We start from the raw sequence: 19,735 nt of genomic DNA on the forward strand, positions 1-19,735 counted from the left end.
GAGGAGTGTACGTTGGAGTTTGAGGAGCTATACATTTACCTGAAGGAGGGAACGTGGACTTTGATGGTTGAGAGAGACCTCTGGCCACAAGCAACTGGTCAACAAGCCACAACACATCTTGTTCAGAGAGACTCTTGGCTGACCTCATGGAGAAAGCTGATGGCGATTCTGGCCTTTCTAGAAAAGGACTATATTGACTGCCAGCAAATGGATCCAACGAAGGAGAATACTTAGTCCTTGCTAATTCAATAGGTGCAGAGCCCAGAACCGAGGACATCTGCACAGAAGAAAACAGTGTGGAAGTAGTCTGTGCCGACGACATCAGCACCATAGTAGTTGAAGGTGTCTGCACCGTAAAGGCAAAAGTATGCCCCAATAAGTACAACGCCATTGAGGAAAGTGTCTGCACCGGTAATATGGATGGTGCTAAGAAGGACTGCATCGAAGGACATGTCGGTGCCGAAAATATCTGCACCGTGGAGTACAGAAAAGTCATACTCGGAGCCAAATGGGATTGTACCAACGGTGCAAAAGGGGACTGTACCTGCATGGACGGTACCAGTAAGCGCTGTGTCGAAACTGTTGGAGCCATAGCTGTCTGTGCCAGGAACTCCGGTGCCATTATCAATAGGAAGACATGGCTGGAGCCAGAATCATTTGGGATGAGCCTGGAGCCAACAGGGTCACAGTTGGCAGCACCGAAGTAATAATCAATTTCACTTTCTTATGAGTCGACTCCCGATGATCTCCAGAGGGATAAGAGGTGAGAGACTTAGATCATGAAGAGGAAGAACGCCTCTTATGGGGTTTAATAGGAAGGGGTGAGCCCTCCGACCCAGAAATAGCCTCAGAGAAAGGAGACTTGAGAAGACCTTTCAAAAGTAACTTATTCTTCCTCTCGTTAAGAGTCCTGATAGAAAAATTTTTACAAATCCCACATGGGGGATCCACCGTAAGGTGGGAGACATTCAGACAGTGGACACATAAGTCATGGCCATCGGAAAGCAGTAACTTACGGTCGCAATCCTTACACTGCTTGAAACCAATGCTACTTTTCTTATCCGACATAATGACAGGGAGAAGAACAGTACCAAAAGAAGAGGAAAGGCTACCCAAAAGGGTAAGAAGAGAAAAGGAAGGATTACCAATGCTGTTAATGAAGAATTACCTCAAAGGTAAGAAAAAGGGTAATAAAGGGAAAAGACTAAAGGGAGAGAGTCTAGAGTATACGATAGGGTAGGAAATATTAGTAGAAACTATTTGAACGTATTTATAGGTTCATACTAGGCTATCTGCCCTAGGGCATTTATAAGCCTAGCCAGAGTGTGTTTGGCTTTCACCACCCATTTTAAATTAATTTTGCTATGCCCTTTTTCAAGGTTAGTATATTGTGCCTCTGTCTAACAGTGACACAGAAGTGATACCCGGGATAAATCTACGATCTCCCATCCACTCATCAAGATTCCTCTTGAAGAGAGTCAATGAGGGACTCTGCCTAACCTGGACTGGGATTTTATTCCAGAGTGAAGGGAGACTCTGGGTTATGAATCTGTCACTCCAGCATGTCCTATTTATTTCAGTGCTGAGGTTCAAGTCTCTCGAGCGCATAGCTTGATGGGATTTGGATTTTCTGAGGTGCAGCATGTCCATTAATTCCGGGTTGGACATGGCTTTATACATCAGGCACAGATCGCCTCTGAGCAGGTGGTATGCCACTGAGTAGAGCTGGAGTTTCTTTAACCGGGCAGCATATGGCATCTGTTTGAGCCCTTTGATCCTCTTGGTGAGGTACTTTTGGGGTCTTTCCAGTTGCTGCAGGTGTCTGGTAAGGTACATCCCAAAAGGGGCATTGTACTCAATTATGGGCCTGATGAGGGATGAGTAAAGAGGCACGATGACCTCCCCTGATTTAGATGTGAATCCCTTCATGATTAGGTGGGCTATATAAAATGTTTTTCTAACCACTTTGGCCACGTGGTTGTCAAATGAGAGATTGCTATCAACTTGGGTCCCCAGGTACCTAATTACTTCTTCCATACTTAATGGATTACCACTTATGTGGTAATTTGTGGGTACTTTGTTTTTGCCAAAGGGGATGACTATACACTTTTGGCGTTTAGCTTGAGGGCATGGCTCTGGCACCAGTTGTCTGTTTCTATGAGGCCCTTTTGGAAGATGCTTGTGTTGGCTGGAGAGTCGATTATGGCACCCAGTTTGCAGTCATCTGCGAACTTGGTCAGCCACAGTCCTTTCGTGTTGGCCTGTACCTCCGAGAAATATATACTGAACAAGAGACATCCCAGGACTGAGCCTTGTGGGACGCCACTTGTAACTGGTTTGGAGTCTGACATGGCTCCAGCAATTCTAACCATGTGGGTTCTGTCCTTGAGCCAGTTTGCAACCCATCTAGTGACATAGGGGTTTATATTTAAGCTGGTGAGCTTATCTATAATGCCCGAGTGGGGTATTGTATCGAAGGCTTTTGCGACATCCAGGTAGGCTGTGTTGACCACCTTCCCCAAGTCAATGGCCTTGGTGACTGTTTCAAAGAAATCAACCAGGTTTAAGAGGCAGGATCTGTCCTTAACAAAGCCAAACTGGGTAGGATCCAGTGTCTGTAGGTCCCCGATATCTTTATTTATGAGGTCCATGATGATCCTTTCCATAGCTTTGCAGACCAAGCTAGTCAGGCTTATGGGGCGATAATTTCCAGGATCCGTTGAGGCACCAGCTTTGTGGAGAGGGACCACAGTTGCTGTACTCCACTCTTTGGGTACATATCCTGTAGTAAGGCTGAGATTGAACAGTAGTTTTATGTTTGGGTTTAAAATAAGAACAATGTATAAAACTTTCAAAAAATTAGACACAGCTGAGAGAAAGGCTTGACACGGCTGTACAGCAATGAGGCAAATGAGATCTGAGGTAACAGGGAGCAGAGCATTCTGGGTAGGACCTTGGCTTGAGAGTTTTTGGCTGACGCGAGCTTGATATTGGCCAGCTCAGTTCCGAGGGTGGGACCGATAACCCATTAGTAAAGAATGAACGAAGATTAACATCAGATTATATATTTTCATTCCCTTCTAGCACTGTCAGGATCACATCTGATAGTGAAATCTTGATAAAAGCTTTCTAATACTAGATAGCAACTAGAAGCTGCTACATCCAGTCCACCATCTTGACTAAGATCCTTATCTCTGGTAAATTTGTCAGTCAGTAATGCTAGAGGTTAGAATTTCATACTTCCTTTTGTTCAGAAAATACCGTTGATACCAATCATGCTGTTCTATTAACCTTTTAATTTAAAAGCTATGTTTGATTTTGGGCTTTCCACTCATTAATTTTGGATTTGTCCAGAATTCTTCTGCAAAAAAGTGGAGATGTTCACCCAAAACTTTCAACGAATCAGGAACAAATCACAGCAGAATCATGGACAAATCCAGAAATAATTATGGTGAATCAGTGCCAGTTTTACAATTGTTACCCTGCTAGTCGATGAAGTTGAACTCCTGATATTCAGTTGCCTGAGGTTTGACTCTCTGACAGTTGAAATTCTTTCATAGAAAATCATTGTCAGGTAGTTGTGCAGGCAGTGATGACAAACTTTTCGAAACTGACGAAGCCCCGTTATACAGTAATCTTTTGGGGAGAATTTCTCCCTTCTTTGAGTCAGTGCAGCCATGGAGTTGGTATATATATATATATATAAGTTTGGGGTGTGTGTGGTTTACTCCCCCCCCCCACACATCGAGGGTGCAGAGGGCTTGCTCCCTTTACAGAAATGAGCAAAAGTGTTTTTTGGACTTAATCCCGTTTCCAAGTATGTTATTGTTTTAGACAATTATGAAAAAAAAGAAGTTATGTCTTACCATAACATTCCATCTGTGTTGTTGATCTTCGTTCAGTCATTACTGATGGGTTGTCAGTTCCATCCTTGGAACTGAGCCGGCCATATGCCAAGCTTGCATCAGCCAAAAACTCTCGAGCTAAGATGTTACCCAGCATGCCCCTCTCCCTGTTACCTCAGATTGAGTTTGCAAGTTATAGAAAGAAGCAGAGGCTCTCTCTGGTCAAAATGACCTGCTGTTATAGAACAATGAGATCCACCAGAAACCTTCGGAAGGGGGAAGGAGGGTGGGAAGTAATGACTGAATAAAGAACAACAACACAGATGGAACTTTATAGTAATACATAATTTCTTTACCTGATGTTGCTAATCTTCGTTCACTCATTGCTGATGGGACAGAGTCCTCAGCTACCTTTATTCTTGGGAGGCCCTCATGGAAGGACATTCCTGAGCACCACTGAACCAAATGAAGCTCTTCCTCTAGAGGCCAAATAAATCCAATTTGTAATGAGTGATGAAAGTATGAGGTCTGGCCAAAGTTGCAGCTACACAGATGTCATTTAGAGAAGCTCTAGCATGAAAGGCAGCAGAGGTTGCTACTGACCTTGTAGAATGGACCCTTACAGTTTGAGTTAAAGGGATGTTGTGCTTTTTGTAAATGTCTTTCAAACATTTAGCCAATGTGACCTTAGAAACGGGACATCCTAATCTAGTCCAGAAAAGGCTAGAAATAACTGATCTGATTTGTGAGAAGGTCTCATTCTGTACAAATAAAAATGGATTTGTCTGTGAATGTCTAGGGTATGTAGGCAATACTCTCCTCTGTTTGAATGATTGGAGAAGAAAACTGGCAGGTCAATTGTTTGGTTTATAGACAGTTCAGAAATCACTTTAGGCAGAAAGGGTGGATTAGTTCTCAGTGATACTCTATCTTTATGTCAAACCAAAAAGGGGTGTTTGAAGCACAAGGCCTGGAATTCAGAAATATGTCTGGCAGAAGTAATGGTGACCAGAAACAAAGTCTTCCATGATAGAAACTTGAGGTCGCAAGAGAATGCTGGTTCAAATGGAGGCACTGTCAGGGTTTGTAACACTAGTGACAGGTCCCAAGGCTGCTTTGATTCTCTAAATGGGGTTTTTCAAGTGAATCACACATTTTAAGAAAGTTTTGTACAACTTGTGTGACATAAGTGAGGAATCTTGGTAACCGTTGTGAAAATTAGTTATAGCTGCCAAGTGAACTTGAATGTCAGAAGCTGCTATTCCAGAGTGAAAAGATTAGAGAGGAAGAAGGTCATGCTGCCTGGCAATCACAGGAAGTGGAGGAGCCAAGCTGTGAGCTTCAGGCTGGTCAAGTTGGGGTGAATCAGGTTCTGCAGAAGGGAGATCAAATCTAGTGTAGGATTGAGAATCCACAGTCAATCTAGCAGGTGAGGCCATAGAAAGGGAAACCAGATTTGTCGAGGCCAATATGGCGCAATGAGGATTACTTTGCTCTTCAACCAGCGGGCTTTCTTAAGAAATTGGGGAATGAGGGGGAGAGGAGGAAATGCATGAAGTAGACCCAAGAGCCAAGCATGGACTACAGCATCCCTGGGTGACTGTCCCTGAGGGGGGATCAGGGTGAGGTAGTTGCTGCATTTGTGGTTGGTTGGGGAAGCAAAGAGGTCGCAGCAAGGATAGTCCCAGCAGTTGAAAATCTCTGCCGCCGTTACAGGATTGAGAGACCACTTGTGAAGTTGGAGAATACACCTGATCAGGTTGTCTGCCATCACAATGGAGCTCCCGGGAATGTGCATTGCTATCAGAAAGCGGTTGGTAGCTATCACCCAATGCCATATCCTCATGGCCTCCTGACATAATGGGTATGATTTGGTTCCATCTTGTTTGTTGATGTACCAGACTGGCATGTTGTCTGACTGTAATGCAATAGTCCCTGACGGAAGGATGGAGTGGAATGCTTGCAATGCTAGAAGCACCGCCATCAGTTCTAGGACAGATTTGCAGATGGACCTCTAGTTCTGACCAAGTGCCTTGGACTGTCTTTCCCCTGAAACAACCCCCCTACCCCCATCAGGGAGGCATCCGTGGTCACCGTAGCCTTGGACTGATGAGGGTGAAGGGACGAGACCACTGTAGAGAGTTCTGTGACATCCACCAGATTAAATCCTGTTTGCACCTTTAAATTACATGAATTTTGAAAGGCAGAGGGTATTGTAATGGGTACCACTGGGTCAGCAGTAGCCACTGGAGGAGTCTCATATGAAGTCTTGCAAGGGGAACCAAGGTAATAGAGGCTGCCTTCGACCCCAGCAGCTGAAGAACAGAGTAAGCTGTGGATCTTTTTTGAAAAAGAATCAGTATCAATTGCTGTTTTTATCCTTTGAATTCTGTGGTTGGGGAGAGATGCTGTGCAATTTCTTGTGTCTAGAAAAACCCCGATAAACTCTAGAGACTGAGAAGGTGTAAGATTGGCCTTCTGCCAGTTTATGGAAATGCCTATGCTTTGTGCTGTGTGAAGAGAGTATGCCAGGGCTTCTTCCAGTAGATGCCTGGTGGGGGGTGGTAATGAGCCAGTCGTCTGGATACTGAAACACCTGAAATTCTTGAAGTTGCAGGTGGGCTCTGACGACTGCCATGCACTTGGTGAACACACTGGGAGCTGTAGAGAGTCCGAAGGGCAGTCCTCGAAACTGGTAATGACTGGTTCTCACAAGGAAGCGAAGAAATCTTCTTGATGGTTTGTACATTTTTATGTGGTAATACACATCTTGAAGATCTATAGAGCACATCCAATCATCTTTTTGCAACAGTGGAAAGATAGACTGTACCCTGACCATCTGGAATTTCTGTACGTTTACAAATTTGTTTAACAGACTGAGATCCAAAATTTGTCTCCAGTCCCTGGTCTTTTTTGGCACTAAAAAGAGTCTTCAGTAGAATCCGGATCCCATCTGGTCTGGGGGGACTATTTTTTTTTGTAGCAGCTTTGATATCTGTAGTGCTGATTCTTCCCTTTAGTTTCTGAGGGAGGACAGGACAAAGATTGAAGGGAATGTGATAGCCTCTGGTGATTATCCATTGTACTCAAGAATTTGTGGTTATGATTTGCCAGGCAGAAGAGTACAAATGCCCCCCAACTGCTTCCAGAGGTAAACAGCTGGGCCACCCTTCAGGAGCATTGGTAGGGTTGACCAGAGAAAGAATCCTTGGAACCCTGGTTTTGCGGGCCTCCTCTGCACTGAAAGGGCATCTTCCATTGGAGTTTACCCCTCTGCCCCTAGGGGAGAACTCAGCACTTGCATCACGGAAAGGGCCCTGTGATTTCTTATGTGACATCTTTCCACTCCTCTGATTTCTGGAACAGAATCTCTGAAGGGAGGAGAAACGGACACCAACGGCAGATAAGGTCTTACCATCTTGTTTGTATCTAGCCAGTGTGCCTTTTACTTTGGATCCAAACAAAGAAGAGGCTTCAATAGAAGTGTTCAGGAAGGAGGCCTTGAAGGGGTCCACAAAGTCACAAATGTGCATCTAGGCATGCCGTCTTATGATTAAACCTGCACCCGCCGCTTCTAGCTGCTCCTTCCATGATGTGAGAAATCAGGCGCATGAAGGAGTTGGAGACAGATTCAAGGGTGGCTAACTGTGAGGCCACTTTGTCACAGACCTCATCAGAGACAGCTCCAGCCAAGGTTTCAGAGAGCTCAGTTATTAATTCCCTTTGAAGCCTGGTGAAATGTGCCAAAAAGTCCAAGGACTGGACTGCATAGTTTGATGATGCAGAAACATGCTTCCCTAGTCTATCCACCGCCCGGAACTCCTTTTTGGGTGGATGGATAGTCTGGCTCTCTTCTGCCAGTTCCTTTTTAGTTGCGGCCACCACCACCATGGCATCTAGTGGGAGACCTTTAGACCAGTGGAGATCACTCTCAGGGGGAGATAAGATTTTATCCGGCCTCCGGGGAATAGCTTCAATGGTGTCAGGAGCCTCCCATGCATGCTGCATGATGAGTCGGACAAGCTCGTTGGCAAGTGGAGTAACTCAGGAGGTAGGGGGCCAGGCACAAAAAGCCTGCAGGAACTCAGACTCCTCTGAGGAAGAGTTGGAGGACTTCCAATCACCTCTCTCTGTTTCAGGATATCGAGGATGTCACCAAAGGACACCTCATCAGAGGATGACCGTGGGGACCCTTCCCCATCATCAAAATCTGTGTCTTCCATCAAGGACTCATGCTTCCTCTTTCATGTGAGCTTACGTTGTACTTCTTTGGAGGGAGATTCTGTAGAAGACAACGTAGAAGGAGTCTCTTGTGGTAGGGTGTCCCGAGACTCCCATGCCCGGTGTCCAACAGGAGTGGCTTGCGTCAACTGCGGCCCAGAGGAGGAGATAGATTTCAACAGTATAGACTTGCCTACCAAGGTAAAGGCCTCTCCATGACCCGGACGGCTGGCCCACCTGAGGAGGGATGGGATCCTGGAACCTAGCACGACAATCTCAGATGAACCAGCCCCCTGGTCTGAAGTCTCAACAGGACTGTGAAGTGGAGGTGCACCAACGGCACAGTTACTGTCCTGAGAAGTAGCCAGTGAGACATGTAGGAGAATAGGTTGGAGTCTGTGTAGAAAAATGATCACCTCCAAAGGGGAGAGATGTCCTGGAGGTAAAAATACCTCAGGCCACAAGCAGTTGATCAACAAGGCACACAACATCTTGCTCAGAGAGGCTTCTTGTATAGATAGTCCTAATCCTAACTTGAACAAATGACGTCTGCACCGAAGATAACAGTGCTGTAGTGGTAGTGTGCACCAAAAACTCTGTTGCCGATGAGGTCTGCACCATCAGAGATGGTATCAAAGGTGTCTGCACCAAGAACACGGTCGTCGGTGCCGAGGAGGTTGTCTGCACTGAAAGGGTCAGTGCTGAAGGCGTTTGCACCCCGAGGTTGGTGCCGAAAATGTCTGCACCGGTAAAACCGTCGGTGCCGAAGAGGTCTGAAATGGAAAGAACATTGATTCCGAAAGGGTCTGCACCATTGGTCAGAAGTGGTGTGCACCATGATAAGTGCTGAAGAGGTTGGCACCAATTCCAGAGACAGTGCCAAATATGTCTGCGCCAACGACTTCGGTGCCGAAGGGGTCCGCACCGAGTGTTTCGGAGCCGAAAAAGGTGTGGATGTCTTAATCGGAGATAAAGTCAATTCCAATGGTTCTGTCAGTTTCAACTTTTTGAGTCTCTGTTCTTAGGTTCTCCAGTGGAAGACTATGGAAGAGACCTCAAGGACATCTCAGCATGACTTTTTTTTTTTTTTTTTTGAGGGCTTCAAAGGAGGCTATGAAACCTCCGGCCCAGAGATAGCCTCGCTGAAGGAAGTTTTGGGGAGGCCCTTTAAAATAAACTATTTTTTTTCCCCTCATTCAAGGTACGATTAGAAAAAAAAATTCTTACATATCCCACATGGAGGGTCAACAGTGACGTGGGAGACACCCAAACAGTATACACATAAAACATATGCGAATAAACACCTTTTAAAAGCCAGGACTTCTTTTTTGTCAGACATCGTTATTCAAAAAAGAAAAAAAAGAAATTACCAACAATGGTATGACAGAGGCTAGCCAAGAGGGTAAAGAAGAAGAGATTACCAGCGATGGTAACAAGGTTACCTAAAAAGGTAAGAAATATTTTGAAATACTGTAAAATAATGCAATAGGGTAAGATAAAGACTTAGTTATTAATAAAACTTGGTAAATTGTTGAAATATTATCGAACAAATATACTTGGTTCAAGAGAAGTGGCTTGACACGGCTGTTAGGCAACTTGCCAAACAAGATCTGGGGTAACAGGGAGAGGGGCATACTAGGTAACATCTTAGTTCGAGAGTTTTTGGCTGACGCAAGCTTGGCATATGGCCGGCTCAGTTCCGAGGATGGAACCGATGACCCATCAGTAATGACTGAACGAAGATTAACATCAGATTTCAATAGTAATTCTTTATTACTTTTACAATTGTTCATACACATATTTGAGCGTGATATTCACAGGTAGTTTCCAAACAATACTACAAAAAACAATCCTACAACATATGTACACTATATACATGAATGCTTTCATTTTAACACAAGAAAAGACATCTGAAGACATCGGGCATTATAGATAAGCTCACCAGCTTAAATATAAACCCCTATGTCACTAGATGGGTTGCAAACTGGCTCAAGGACAGAACCCACATGGTTAGAATTGCTGGAGCCATGTCAGACACCAAACCAGTTACAAGTGGCGTCCCACAAGGCTCAGTCCTGGGACCTCTCCTGTTCGGTATATATTTCTCGGAGGTACAGGCCAACACGGAAGGACTGCGGCTGACCAAGTTCGCAGATGACTGCAAACTGGGCGCTATAATCGACTCTCCAGCCGACACAAGCATCCTCCAAAAGGGCCTCATAGAAACAGACAACTGGTGCCAGAGCCATGGCCTCAAGCTAAACGCCAAAAAGTGTATAGTCATCCCTTTGGCAAAACAAAATGCCCACAAATTACCACATAGGTGGTAATCCATTGGCACGGAAGAAGTAATTAGGGACCTGGGGACCCAAGTTGATAGCAATCTCTCATTTGACAACCACGTGGCCAAAGTGGTTAGAAAAACATTTTATATAGCCCACCTAATCATGAAGGGATTCACATCTAGATCAGGGAGGTCATCGTGCCTCTTTACTCATCCCTCATCAGGCCCATAATTGAGTACAATGCCCCTTTTGGGATGTACCTTACCAGACACCTGCAGCAACTGGAAAGACCCCAAAAGTACCTCACCAAGAGGATCAAAGGGCTCAAACAGATGCCATATGCTGCCCGGTTAAAGAAACTCCAGCTCTACTCAGTGGCATACCACCTGCTCAGAGACGATCTGTGCCCGACGTATAAAGCCATGTCCAACCCGGAATTAATGGACATGCTGCACCTCAGAAAATCCAAATCCCATCGAGCTACGCGCTCGAGAGACTTGAACCCCAGCACTGAAATAAATAGGACATGCTGGAGGGGCAGATTCATAACCCAGAGGCTCCCTTCACTCTGGAATAAAATCCCGGTCCAGGTTAGGCGGAGTCCCTCATTGACTCTCTTCAAGAGGAATCTTGATGAGTGGATGGGGGATCGTAGGTTTACCCCGGGAATCACTTCTGTGCCACTGTTAGACAAAGGTACAGTATACTAACCTCGAAAAAGGGCATAGCAAAATAAATTTAAAATGGGTGGCGAAAGCCAAACACACTCTGGCTAGGCTTATAAATGCCCTAGGGCAGATAGCCTAGTATGAACCTATGAAGAGTCTAGACTGATGATAAAAAGGACCTCATGGTCAAAAAATGCGTGCACGCAGAAATGCATGACCACACGTGTGTGTAACTTTTTTTACGCTTGTAAGTAGTTGTGGTTTTAACTTTTGTCTGACATTCCGTTCCCCTTTCTAAACGTCTCGCTGAAGTGTTGTGACTCAAACAGCTCAGAACTGTATCAAGTTTTACAAACACGCTTCCCGAATCCCTAATAGGAATGCACCACAAAACCTAGAAGTATTCGTTTTTTAAGACTATAAGTAGAGCCAGATTGACAGTATTCCCTTTCTGAAATGTATAGGGGTTGACATTTTGAAGGTTGAGTATATTTTTTAAATGATAGGTTGCTGGTGGTGGAACGGGTGGGGTTAGCAGAATGAGGTCAAAATATAACGACCAGGCTACACTCCCGTTTCTAGGAAATGATGAAAATTGGTATTTACATGCTGCAGCCTTTATAACTGACGAGAATTCAGTTTATGCCCAAAGACCGCAGGAGCAGACTTGTGCGCAAGCGTGTATGTGCACTCGCGCGAGTCGCGACTGTTGGTGTGTCTGGAAGGGAACGCAGTCGGAGGGAATAAGATAAAGGTGACACTACAACATATACTAGCTATCTTTGTTAATGAAATAACGTTACATCGGAGCATACATACCTTCTCATTTTAACATAATCTCTGTTAGCATCAAATTAAAAACCTTTGAAGCCTATGCATATACAAAGTATGTTCACCCCCTTCATTTCCAAGATCTCAGAAATCGATGAATGCCTAGGCGAGAACAGCGAATCAAATATGTGTTAAAACAATATCGCTCAACCTCTTAGCGCAAGAAATCTGGACGAAGCCTAAAATAACGAGGGGCAAAACAGGGAACTAAAACGAGAACAGGGAAATATGGGCAGATTTTAAATATTACTCTTATAAACTTAGTCGCTAGAATAACAGGTTTTGGGCTAGTATGGCATTGCCTAGTGACTGTAATCCTCACTGATTTGCCAGAAATCCACAAAGTTTATGAGGAGCCCTTTGCAAAAAAAAAAAAAAGGGGGGGGGTAGCAACATACTGAACCTTCAAACGGACTAACAGTTACTAGTCACTACAGCTAGCTGCCAGAAAGGGCAAACTGGTAAAGTAAAACAAAATGAACACCTGAAGTTTGTCTCTCTACATGCACACACACAGTTCATCTTATAAATGCAGTCCACCAATATTTTAAGACTATCAAATTATATGCTGATGAACGCAGTACATGACTGAGCTGAGTACCTCTTTCAGTTGTGAGGGACGTGCTTCGAAGTCGATGAAAACGTCAGGGACAGAAAAAGTCACCGTGCTGTATTTGCATAGAGGGCCGTGTCATATAGCCCTAGAGGTTATTGGATATACCGCCTTTCACAACAGGTGTGGTCCTAATAGTGTAACGCCTTCACTGGCTGCTAATCACCAAGCTCCCCTTTCATGCCTGCTGTGAACTTTATAAAGCAGTGTCCTGGGCAGCGCTGCACTTCAGTACTGCAAGCTGAGATATAAGTAACCGAGCTTTGCAGAAATATCAGTAACCGAGATTTGCAGAATAACCAGTAATCGAGTTCTGCAGATTTTATCTGACCATTTAATCTGTGAAGACCAGGAACCTAGCGATGATGCTGATGCTTCCACTTTCCATGGGCTGTTCTTTCCTCCTTTCATGCATAGTGCTTTTGAGTGGCTGCAGGGCTTTCAAGAACGACGCCACTGAAATTCTGTATTCCCAAGTGGAAAAGCTACTCCCGGATAGCCCCAACAACAGCACAATGAACAGGGCAAGGAACGGCGGAAGGCAGTATGCATCGCTGGATCGTAATGGTGAGTATTACACATCTGCATTCAGCTTCACTCACTTTGGAGAAATCCTACACAGATGTGTTTAAGAAAACTGATATGTACAAAAGTAACTGCGATCTGCTGCTAGTTTGAGCAAAGGTGCACTGATAAAGAAACGACAGCTGCTGCTAGGCGCTCTGCACTTAGCTGAAAGCTACTTTAACTTAGTTGCAGATTCAGTGCACAGTTAAAATGTAAATACTTCATGAGGTCTTAGGTCCTTAGGCAGTACATAGTGTCGCACAGACAGGGTACACTGTACGTAAATACAGTCAACAGCAGTCTATATTCTTCTGCCGGAAAAAAAAAACAATCTGGAACTAGGGACACAATGCTCACCGTTGGAAATGTAATGACTGCAGAGATCCCTGCTCAAATGACTGACCTTGGATGTTTGCAGCTATTAGTAACAGCACCCTGCAATGTGCATGCACTTTATTCATTATATCTTCATATATGTGCATTATACAGTTAGTATTGGGGTGAGGATACATCATTGAACTATATCTACTCGGAATAGGTGTTACAGTTCTCAAAATGCCCTGCAAGGATGCGTGCACCAAACAAATTACAGGATAACTGAAACCATAAAATTCACAGTGGTTGTACAATTGCATTTTATCGCATAGGGTTTCTAAATAGTAAACTCATAGTCTTGGACTGAGCATTTACTGCAACTTCTGTATACTTTTTGCACATCGCTTTTTCCAGCATGCCTATAATGTAGGTGGTATAATAGTAATATTTTTTTATCAGTCTATGCACTGTAGTACATGTGTAAATTTTATAATAACGGGCCGATGCATTAGCATGCTTTTATGAGGTTAGGGGTCACTGTGGTACCAGCAAAATACTATATAGGGAAGGGAGCATCCAAACTCAGTGACCGGAGGTCAGTCAGCATATGGAAGAGACACCGTACTATCTTTCATAAATTCAGTTTAATGTTGTGTAACCTTTAGAATGGAATGGGTTTGTTCATGTGTAGTGTTTTGAAATTCATTTTGTTAGTTGCCTTTTTACCCCGAACATGAACTGCAGATCTTGCTAGCTAATGTAACAATCGGAAATTGCAGGTGATTGTGACAGCTTGTCTACCTTACTGCAAACTTGAAAAAAGAAAAGTCACTATTTAATATGGCCGGGAACACAATTTGTGACCTGCATTGAAGGGGTGAAAGAAGGTGTGTCTTTAGTGCTGAGGAAATCTTTCCTCATTACAGGATTATTTACAAATCTGAGTACTGAAGAACGAGACAATGGGTCTTCGTTTGTTTTGAAAAGTTTGTCAGAAAAATTCTTGCCTTTGGAATCAGGTGTCTAGGCATGTTTTGTTGTTGTTTAAACAGAGAGGGACAGTTGTACTCAACAATGCTGAGTGCATTCCCAAAGACAGCTGTACAAAAGAGTCGGTTGTGATCCTTAATCGCCTAATTGAATCCGGAAGGTATTTTAGGAAATCCTTTTTACACCAGATAAGGAACGAGACATAAGTAAATAGCTTTCCCCTTTTTCCTGATGCCTGATAAGATAGAGGTGGGGGTGGAAAGGTTGACAAAAAGACAAACTGTCCCTTTTCACAGCCAAGGTAACAGCAACTTTCTCCACTCCGTAACATTGCCTTATCTGCGGTGCTTTGAAAGGCGCTGCCAACGTTGTCTACATTTTTCTGCAAAGATCTGAGTAGACATTGATATGCCTAAAGTAAATGTAAACAACACACTGCGCCTCCGCGGTGGAGCAGCATTCATGCACATTTTGCTTGGCACACCACTCTGGGAACCAGATATATCTCTCAGCTATCTCTGATTTTCAGGGAGGACCCTGATTTTTGGCTCAGAGATTTGCTCTGCCCCTCCTAATCCCTCCTTAAACTGTCAAATTTGGGAGAAAAGGTTATGGAGTGAACATAATAAACAGCGGCAGTAACTGTATTTACAGACTTATTTTACTTCAAAAAATATGTGTTGATCCTCATTCTTATTCTATCAATTTCTCAAGTCACTTACTTGTACTAATATATTTAAATATATATATATTTAAAAAAGTACCTCTGATCGTTCTGGACTCTGGGGTAAGGATTTTGATAGATATGGAATCATCAGAAAAAAGTATTTCATAAGTGATATTGTTCGTTCTTTCTTTCTTTCTTCATTCATACTTTTTTGACAGATTTTTGTGTTCTTTTTTCAAATAAACATTTTAATTGTAATTAATGACAATTATAAAGTACACATCACAACTATCACTTCCCTACAGTTTGCCTTTCAGCACCAGAACATCTTGCAAAAGTAGAGGTCATGTTTTCTGCCGAACAAAGTTAATCTATAATGACTTGTACATTTACAGTTTTAGAACTGAAACATTCTAAATGGTTTTGGTGTACAGTACTGAATACTGTGAAATACTGAAAGCAGTTGTATTTTATGTGTATGATGTATGTATGCATTATTTATTTACATTTTTCATGACAAAGTCCAGCAGGGACTTCATGTAGAAAAGCTCAAGTGCAAATTAAGAGAGATAGATCGATAGAGATATGTAGATATGGAAATTAAAATGGCAGTTATAATAAACAGTTGCTTCAGTTCTAGTACAAGTGAAAATGACAATGTAAGTTTATCTAACAAATAATTAATTCTATAAACATAAAAGAGTGTAAGTTGTCTTAACTAACAAATACTCTTTAAATAATGAGCTGTCACAGGAAATACAATGTGGTGAAGCTAACTCAAAGTATACCTTATTATAGTACCAAAAGTAATCACTGGATGGATAAATTGGTACAGCCATTTCAAAAGACACTTTATTATTGTCACACAGTTAGGATATGCATAAAACATAGCACATGGTAATGGTTTTGCAAGTTTCAGAGCTTTCCTAAGTGGTAAAATATAGCTATTACAGTTCAACAGACTCACCAGAGAAGTGAGTAGTCAAAGAATGAAGATACATACAACAAGGAATATGCAGCAATGCTCTGTTCATCAGAGCTTCCAATGTATGGACAGATGATTAAGATGAGGGAGAATAACAAGAGAGAGGTGTTAATAAGCATTCAGGAGAATTTTAATGCATATGAAGGAAGCTTAGACAACAAGGAAACCCCTTACAACAAAGTCATCATGGTAAGACAAAAGACTATGGGAGTTCATTGCATGTAGGTGAAGATGCAGATGTAGGGCTGTCACAGGTACGCTTGGAGAAAACTTAAGACCTTATGGAATGTTTGAAGAGAATGGAGGAATTGCAGTGCCATAAGGTGCATGGAAATTTGTTTCATAAGTTGGAGACTGTAAAGGGACATAGACTCACCAGATTTACTGTACACAGAGGGAACTACAGGAAAGCTTTCTTTAGAAGTAGATATAGGGTGGGTAACAAGAGTCAAAACTGCTTAACTAGTATCTTTGAGAAGTGTGAAGCAGAGTGAAGGTAAGAGAAAAGTAAGTGACAGCAACATGGTTTTTAACATCAGGAATCTTTTGCCAGAGAGAGTGTAATGCAGTGGTATGTCCTACAGTGGAACTTAGCTGTGAATCCATCCATCCACAACCCCTTTTTGCATATGGGGTCAGGGTATCACTTTAGCACTGACAATTATACTTGAGCCAAGGCTTATATCACTAGGTGGCTAGCCCTGCCACAGTAGTTGTTTCACACCACACTCACACCTATGGCCAGTTTAGAGTGTCAAATCCACCCACTGCATATCTTTGGAATGTGGGAGGAAATCAGAGCAACTGGAGGAAATCCATGCAAACACGGGGAGGACATGCAGACTGCACAGAAGACACCCCAGTCGAGATCAAACCATCTGCTACTGAATCACCCAATTTTATTGAAAGCTTGGCTCTGTCTGGTAGTTAATATTTTACTGACATAAAAAGATTGCAACTGATTTTGCTGTACATTATTGAAACACTTTGGAATGCTAAAGGTACTGTTAATATGAAAGAAAATTTCAAGAAGCATTTTTATTTTAATGTAACAGCTCAATTACACTTTCTTAACTAACATTGTTATTCATTCATTTATTTTTTTCAGATCGTATTGAAGTTGGCTGTAGGGAACTTAGGTCAACAAAGTATATCTCAGATGGACAATGCACAAGTATTAACCCAGTCAAAGAACTTGTATGTGCTGGTGAGTGTTTGCCAGCACAGTTACTTCCAAACTGGATTGGACATGGTACAAAAAAGCAGTTCTGGGGTAGGAGGAACAGTCAGGAGTGGCGATGTGTAACTGACAAAACTCGCACTCAACGCATCCAACTGCAGTGCCAAGATGGCACCTCAAGGACCTATAAGATTACAGTAGTAACCTCCTGCAAGTGCAAGAGATACAACCGACAACACAATGAGTCCAGCCACAACTTTGAAGACACTTCCTCTGCCAAACTCCCCGTGTATCACAGTAAACAGAAGAAGAGATCAGGAAACAAAGGCAAACATAAACACAGCTGGCTGCCTGACCAACTGGAAGTGAAAAACTGAATATTAACTTTTGTTTGAACATTTGACCTAGGCTGCCAATCCTTGTACTCTAAAAGAGCATACTAGCACACAAAGATTTACATAACACTTTTCTGGGGACATTTTGCTGTTTCTCAAAATTCCTTGGTCAGACTGCTTAATGCGTCTATGATGTTAGGACTACATGCCTGTTGGTTTATGAGATCTATAGGAACAAGTGGGAATAACATTTATTGGTGTAGTATGTCAAACTGACCTTTCTGAAAGGTCAGAATACTCTGAAAAGTTGCTATGGGTGTTCAACAAATTGTTCATTCCTTTTAGACAGCCCTTTGTCTTTAATTATGATGACCACTTTTTTGTATGCATGCATCCATCAATGACAGCATACAACTACCACCGTTAATGTTTAAGAATTGCAAGTAAGTCCTAAAATAGTTCTTCGAATGTTCATTGAACTATTTACTATATTTATACAAGAAGTGGGTGATTAAATATTTTTTCTTGAGGGATTTCATGCAAAAATGCTGCAAACTTAAGAAGTCTTTTTGAGATGCAGTTATAAGTGTGCAGTACAGTTTTCACATAACTTGAAGAAATTGTATCCTGCAATGTGGAATTATAGATTCCTAAAAAGGTGTATGTATAGATGTGCAACTGTCTTCTTGGCATATTGCCCACATTTATGTCCAGAAAGCAATTCAGACTAAACTGATTTATTTCAGTGTTTTATAATGACACCTAAAAGGTGGCATATTTTAGACTGCTGTAATTCCACAATATTTTCATCAGAAGCTTTTTTAATCCTGAAGTCCAATGACTAGGTATATCAAGTATTTGTACAAAAAGTAGTAATGCTTGTGCATGCAGAAATTTCTGTTTTGATACAAAGTAACAGAAAAATGCATGCCATCTGAAGAGAAACTGATCTTTAAGCTATTTATTTGTCTGTGGCAATTATTTAAATTAACTTTTATGTTTGTTAATACAGAGTTATGTAGTTTGTATTATAGCTTATTGGCATATATATTTTCCAATTTTTTAAGTTGAAATTAAGTGCTTAAATTATGTAAATAATGTAAATAGAATGTTTTATATCCTGACATTCAGTAACAAACCTTTTTGTAATTGTGAAGTTCCTGGTATTTTGTTTAATGTTAACCACAGCTGTATAAAATAGGCCTGGTGTATTCTGAACATGTGCAATTCATCATGCAGATGTCAGTACATTTGCAATCATAGCTGTCCTAAAGAGAAGAATAAACTTTTTAGTATACACTAACTTTTCATTCTCTTCAATGGCTTTGGACTGCAAGGGGGGGGGGGGGTAAGGAATCAGCAGCAAACGTTAAGGTATATTCCACTGCGTTTCCTAATTTTAAAATAGAGGGATCCTAACCAGTGTTGAACTTCACCAGAGCTGAACTTGGAACATTTAGAGAAATAGCATTGTGAGTTCTCAGTGGAACAATCTGGCAAATTGAGCATAGTTTCATTTAAGCAGGAGATGCCTCATGAAACAAAGGCAGAAGTAATTTTCTGTGCATTTAGGAAAAGGAGTGTTTCTTTTACAGTGGTGGTGGTGCGGTAGTGTTGTCACCTCACAGCAAGACGTTGTCCCGTTCGATTCTCTAATTTCTCAGCTAGAGCGTCTTCTGTGTGGAGACATGCGTGAATGGGCGTACCTTTGTTGAAGGTTGTGCGTCAGGGCTGGCAAACTCGGCACGCAAAAAATCTACTGCCAATCATTAGCGGACCGGAGTTCCGCTGTGGCGACCCCTAACCGATAAAAGCCGAAAGACACAAACAAGTGTTTCTTTTACAGTATTTTTTTCTTCTTGCAGGGTGAATAGAATCTAAAAATCTTAGTGATTATATCTAAAATATAAATGCTTTTTGCGTTAGTTTTAACTTGGTGCTAATTTCTATTTCTAGTTCACAGCATAATTTTAACAGCTTTAAGTGCAGAAAATTAATAAATTAAAGTAACTATAATTTCATTACTATAAACACAAAGCATGGGTCTATAGCAAGTGTTCAAGTGCTTGTGACATACTTGCTCACTGCTACTTGCTCTGTATGGCAGGTGCCCTAGCTCCCACTAGCCAGATACCCTAGCTCCCACTAGCCAGATGCCCTAACTCCCACTAGCCAGATGCCCTAACTCCCACTAGCCAAATCCTGGTGAATTATCTAGGCCCTCCCAGCAACA

The 19,735-nt window shown here is 42.4% G+C and overlaps 1 protein-coding gene across 1 annotated transcript; it reads left to right on the top strand.

Annotated features, from left to right (window-relative positions):
* The first annotated feature begins 12,553 nt into the window (after positions 1–12,553).
* On the top strand, positions 12,554–18,805 carry SOSTDC1 (sclerostin domain containing 1). Its single transcript, XM_044064751.1, has 2 exons — positions 12,554–13,030; positions 17,096–18,805. Exons 1-2 carry the CDS (start codon positions 12,826–12,828, stop codon positions 17,542–17,544), a joined length of 654 nt encoding a protein of 217 aa, XP_043920686.1. The 5' UTR covers positions 12,554–12,825; the 3' UTR covers positions 17,545–18,805.
* Positions 18,806–19,735: the final 930 nt, after the last annotated feature.

This window comes from Protopterus annectens, chromosome 3.part0, assembly GCF_019279795.1.
Source record: "Protopterus annectens isolate FY-2018-M chromosome 3.part0, PAN1.0, whole genome shotgun sequence".
Taxonomy (NCBI): domain Eukaryota; kingdom Metazoa; phylum Chordata; order Ceratodontiformes; family Protopteridae; genus Protopterus; species Protopterus annectens.

What these genes read in the sequence shown, in the direction of transcription:
- SOSTDC1 (XM_044064751.1), top strand. Translation starts at nt 12,826, where the DNA reads ATGATGCTGATGCTTCCACTTTCCATGGGCTGTTCTTTCCTCCTTTCA. An exon ending in TGCATCGCTGGATCGTAATG is followed by an intron (nt 13,031 to 17,095) that starts GTGAGTATTACA and finishes TATTTTTTTCAG; the next exon opens with ATCGTATTGAAGTTGGCTGT.